Below are 6,146 nucleotides of genomic sequence, written 5' to 3'. Positions count from 1 at the left end.
CTGTGCAACAAGTTCTTGTTGGCCGCTTTTGGACATAATGTTTTCATTGAGCCAGAATGGGATAAAGCAAAGAAGCATGCATCCACAGGCGTGAGAAATTAATAGGAATGTATTTAAAAATCCATTGTTTTCCCAGAGAATTACAGTATGAGATATGACAGTTGTGATCATTCATTCTCGGGTCCTGTGATTCCCAAACCTTCATCATCCCCAGCATGTAGAAGAATACTATGAGGCTTGAAAACCAGAGCACCACGACTGAATTCCTCCTCCTGGGGCTCCCCAACCCACCAGAGCAGCAAGACATGTTCTTTGCCCTGTTCCTGGGCATGTTCCTGACCACGGTGCTGGGGAACCTGCTCATCATCCTGCTAATCATGCTGGATGCTCGCCTCCACACTCCCATGTACTTCTTCCTCTGCCACTTGGCCTTCTCTGACATTTCCCTTTCATCTGTCACAGTTCCAAAGATGCTCATAAACATGCAAACTCAGCAACAATCCATCTCCTATGTGGGGTGCATTTCTCAGTTGTATTTTTTCATAGTTTTTGGTTGTCTTGACAATTTACTTCTTGGAGTGATGGCATATGACAGGTATGTGGCCATCTGTCAGCCGCTCCACTACACAACTGTTATGAGGCAGGAACTGTGTGTCTCATTAGTAGCTGGGTCTTGGTTCTTAAGTTGTGCACATGCCCTATTACACATCCTCCTCTTGGTCCAACTGTCCTTCTGTGCTGACAATACCATCCCCCACTTCTTCTGTGACTTCACTGCACTCCTGAAGATGAGCTGCTCAGACATCTTCCTCAATGAGCTGCTCATTTTCACTGAGGGAGGAATGCTCATCATCTTGCCTTTGACTAGTATCTTGGCTTCTTATGTCAGTATAGGCACTACCGTCCTGAGGGTCCCCTCCACCAAGAGACTCTTTAAAGTCTTTTCTACCTGTGGCTCCCATCTCTTTGTGGTTTGTTTATACTACGGGACACTTGTAGGTGTTAATTTTTTCTCCTCATCATGGGGCTCCAATGACAAAGAAATAATTGCTTCAGTCATGTATGCAGTATTCACTCCCATGCTGAACCCCTTCATCTATAGCCTGAGGAACAGAGATATAAACCAGGCCCTAGGAATATTTGTCAATAGGGCTAACTTCCTTAAGCAACAATCACTAAATCCTTTTATTGCAGTCGTGAGCAGGGTGAGATGCGCCTCCTAAAATTATTGTATAGTTGACAACTCCATATAACTTTAAAAGAATATGCATTCTATTGTTGTGTACAGTGTTGTTAATATGTCAATTAGGTCAAGTTTGCAAACTGAAGTGTTAAATATTCTTTAATGCTAGTTATTTTTTCTGCTTGTACACCATCATTCATAAGATATGCACAAAATCTTATGCAAAATATGTCACACAATTATAACTGTGGAGTTGTCTTTTTCTCCATTTAGATATGTCAGTTTTTGCTTATGTATTTTTTAAACTATGTCATTGAGTACATGCAGATTTAGCATCGTGGTCTTCTCCTGGTGGACTGATTCTTTGATGTAGTGGTTTGCTGAAGCTGGCTTGCATTGGCTTCAAGTTGATTGTGCGTATTTCTTCCCAACTCCACATTCAATGAAATCATGTTGGTAGATTTAAATCAGATATAATAGGAATAATGATGCTATGGAAATTGTCAAATGCTACTAAGTAAGGCTTCACAAAAGAGAGAGAGAGAGAGTCATTGTTTATGCATTTAATAGTACATCGTTGCATTTATAATTAAGATATTATAACTAGGAGATATTTCTCTTAATTTCTGGCAATGGCTCCTACTTTAACATCTCATCTACTTCTTCTGATATTAGTATAGATATATAAGACTTCTTTTGGTTAGTGTTTACATGGTGTTTATTTTCCATCACTTTACTTTAAGCTTTTCTATGTCCTTATGTCTGTTAAGTGTCTGTTGTTAACAGTGTAAAGTTGGGTTTTGCTCATTTTATGTAGATAGACAATCATTATATTTCTGGAGAATTTGATCTATTAACCTCTAATGTCATCAGGATGTACTTGAATTTACATTCTCCATCTTACTATACATTTTCTATTTGAGACATCTGTTTCATATTTATTCTTTCTCCGTCTCCTTTTTTTGATTAAATATGTATTTTGTTATTCCATTCCCCCCATTAACTTATTAATCATACATTATTATTATTTTATAATTTCTTTATAATTTATAATTTCTTTATAATTATTTCTTACTTTCTCTTTAATTTTTTATTGTAGTATAATATACATAAGATTAAATTTACCATTTTAACCATTTGATGTATATGATTCAGAGGCATTTAGTACATTTATCACCACTATTTCATTCAAGGACTACAAAAGGAAACCCTATAAAACATCAATTCAGTTGAGTACTTTGTAGCTGTGATAAAGTAATGAGAAAGATATCTATGAAGCAATATGGAGGGATTTCCAGGATATATTGTTAAGTGGAATAAATCAATGTGTAAAAGAGCCTGTACAGCATGCCACTGTTTTTTTGTAAAAATTAAGGGGAAGTAAAAGATACATGTATCTGCTCATTTGAGCAAAAAGAAACACAAGAATAAATCAGAAACTAACAAAGTTGCTTACATGCAAGAGGTGGGTGGTAACAGGGCAGAAAATATGGGGAGATAAGTGTATTTATTTATATAGTTTTGACTATGTTATATTTTATCTATTAAAACATAAATAGAAGTGGGTGGGGAATAAAGCAAAACAGAATAAAAGAAAACAAGTGAACTTAACTGTACTGCAAATTACTACCATAATTAGACTAAATGGGAAAATAAACTAACTAACCTCTGTAATTCTTGAACACAGAATTTTGTGCATATACTTTCACAATAAAGAAAAACTGTAAACAAGCATTTTGAGCTGCAGTTAGCTTGTCATTAACAGTCATATGGCATCAAGATTCTGAAATTGCTTAGCATGTATTTAAAGATTCATCAAATGAGTAAATGTATTGTGGAAAGGGAATACTCAATTTTGGTGAAAGGTGCCATTAACATGGAAAAGGAGAGGCTGGAAAGAACTCTATTGTGTCGAGTAGAATTGACGATATCAACTTGAATTATGATTTTTAAAATGTATAGATTCAAGAGTATGTACTGTACATCAATATCTATACTATTCCCATCCCCCATTCTTTCTACTCCATTCCTGACCCACCTCCTTTGGGTAACCATTCCTCTACTTTATTAGTTTCTAGTTTCTACTTAGTGTGTTTATTTTTTATATATTTCCTAGCTGCATCCTCTTACGTCATTTATAAACCTTGTAAGCAATTAACACACCTAAGGCCAATTTACTCTTTATTATTTTTCTCTAAAAGGAACCAACGTTACTTAGAAAAGTGGCTGATTCCAGGCCGGAGCCAGGATGTGAGGACTGTCCAAGAAAATTTTGCTGAGCCTGAAAGTAAAAAGTGCTCAATAAATCACGGGAACACAGTAGCTAGCTTGAAGGGGCTCCTACAGGGAAATCTTGAATAATTTGAGCTTCAAAACACCAAGAATGATTGTGACCCAAATAAATAATAATTCACAAGTCTATAATGATATAAATAAATTGATGAATAAAACAAACGGAGTGGGGCTGATGGAAAATTCTTTCTTATAGGACAATACAACTGATAAATGTAGAAGAAATGATAGTGTTAGAAAATCACCATTTGGCCACCACATTTCTTCATTTAAAAATCACCAATGGATGTTAAATATAGTGGGAGAAAATTTATAAGAAAAAGGTTATGGTTATATAGTCTCAAAATATCTACCAAAATTATACTTATTAATTACAAAGGTTAAAATGGTAACTTTAGAGTAGAGAACCTGAAGACGCGACCTTAACAAATTGATCAAGGATAAAAATCACTAGAAACTGGAAAAACTGATAACATGTGCCTTCTGATAATATGCACTGTGGTAGATATGCCAAAAATATACGCCTGAAATGTGCATACAGACATAAGTAAACATAGTAAAGTGTTAACCATTGGGAAATCTGGGTGAAGCATGTGTAGGAATTTTTTCTATCATTTTTACAACTTTTCTATAAGTCTGAAGTAATTTCAAAATAAAAAGTTAAAAAATCCTTGGTCCCAGCTGGAGCCATGTCCAAGAAGAAAGGAGTCCAGGGCATTGACGGCATCAGGGACACCATCCCCTAACACTCAGTCCCTCTGGTTCCAGGACATGCAGCTCCCCAAACGGCAATGAGAAATTAGCCAGAAGATTGGGGACTTCATTTCAGTCCTCTCGCAGATAATTAAAACATTATCTTTTGACTCATTTCTCTGGAGCTGCTTAAGGCTATGAAAGTCTGATTTTGTAACCCTTTGCTTTCACTGAATTTCCAGGCATCGTGCTGTGTGAAGTTAGAGTGCAGAATCACCATTAAATAGTGGGGAGACCTCGGGAAAGTTACCTAAGTCCTTGGCCTCAGTTTCCACACCTATGAAATGGAAAGGATTACAGTTGTCTCGTGAACCTTATAGGCCCTCAGTAAATATTTATTGTTTAAATAGAAATTCATATACGTGAGAATTTTTTGTGAGTTGGAAAGGACATAAATATGAATGAATGAAATTATCTAGGCAGGGGACTAAGAATATTTTGGGCAACTATATTTTCCTTGCAGCTCTAAAATAATATATGGTGCTTGGCTCCCCTGGCCAATAAAAGGGGAAGTTTCCATGTGTAATTGTTAAGACCATGTACTCAGATCACACTGTCATATTAGATTGAACCACATAGCTAATATTTAATAATTTCTAATTTATAGCAAATGGCAATACATATACAGTAATTTGAGACACCAGTGCTGAGGCTTTGTTGGACCATTGTCACACTCTTCCTGTGAATTTCACTGGGTGCCAGTGACCAACAGCTGTAAACTCACGGTCGCTCTAGAAGTGGATGGTCATTTAAAACCGCTGGTTGCCAGAATAACTTTCAAACCAGAGTAGTGCACAATCTTTCATAAGAATGGTGAATATTTTGGTGAACATTTTGGGTACTAGGCTAAAGGACTTTGCCTACATTTCCTGATTTAATCCACACATCAGGCTTACATACCCAGATTTAAAAAATTCTTCACACCTACAGTAAGAGTTTGTGTTCTTTCACCCATTTTAGCTTTTAAGAAATAGAAACACAAATGATATAACTTCCACAGGCACACAATAGTACAGTAGAGGACAGAAATGGCACCCACACACACATCGACATATGTGTGTTTATAAAATCTCTAATATACATGGCAGATAATACATAATATACATAGTAGATAATATATATAACTATGTAACTTTGTTACACTAGGCCCCACTTATCCATTTGAAATGTGTTTCAAGACCCCCCCAGTGGATGCCTGAAACTGCAGATAGCACCAAACTCCACATATACTATGTTTTTTCCTATACATACATATCTATGACAAATTTTAATTTAAAAATTAGGCAGAATCAGAGATTAACAACAATAACAATAGAACAGAACAATTACAATAATACGTTATAATAAAAGTTCAGTCTCTCTTACAAAATATCTTACTATACTGCCCTCACCCTTGTATTGATGATGTGAGATGACACAATGCCTACATGATGAGATGAAGTGAGGTGGTGTTAGGCTGCCATTGACCTTATGATCCATCAGAAGGAGGATCATTGAGCCATGACAGTGGTGATGGTTGGATGCCAGGGGTAGACGATGTCTGGGGTTGACTGAGGGGAACTGAAACCACAGAATGTGAAACCACAGATAAGGGGGGATTACTATACTTTAAGGAGGAAACAACTGTTATTAGTTTGTGGAGGCTCATCTACTTTTCCGCCACAGTGAATTATTATGACTTGGCTCTGTCTTGGTGTAGTTAATTATCCCAGTTGCTCATGAAAAATATACTCATAGGAAAGAGGGACCTTGCCTTTCTTGTTCACTGCTAAATTCTCAGCACTTAGTAAAGGTCTATGTTCAGACTCAGTGTTAAATAAATAATGGTGAATGAAACAGTGAACACCCTCTTACTTCTGTGCAACAAGGTCTTGTTTGCTGCTGTTGGGTGTGATGGTTTCCTGGAGCCAGACAGGGA

At 36.5% G+C, this 6,146-nt stretch overlaps 1 protein-coding gene across 1 annotated transcript; it reads left to right on the top strand.

Moving 5' to 3' along the window:
- The first annotated feature begins 230 nt into the window (after positions 1-230).
- Positions 231-1,223, top strand: LOC106830782 (olfactory receptor 1J4-like). Its single transcript, XM_014840588.3, has one exon. It carries the CDS (start codon positions 231-233, stop codon positions 1,221-1,223), a length of 993 nt encoding a protein of 330 aa, XP_014696074.3.
- Positions 1,224-6,146: the final 4,923 nt, after the last annotated feature.

Source organism: Equus asinus, chromosome 10, assembly GCF_041296235.1.
Source record: "Equus asinus isolate D_3611 breed Donkey chromosome 10, EquAss-T2T_v2, whole genome shotgun sequence".
Taxonomy (NCBI): domain Eukaryota; kingdom Metazoa; phylum Chordata; class Mammalia; order Perissodactyla; family Equidae; genus Equus; species Equus asinus.
The sequence above is the reverse complement of the archived record's forward strand: the minus strand, read 5'-3'. Positions and strand labels throughout refer to the sequence as shown.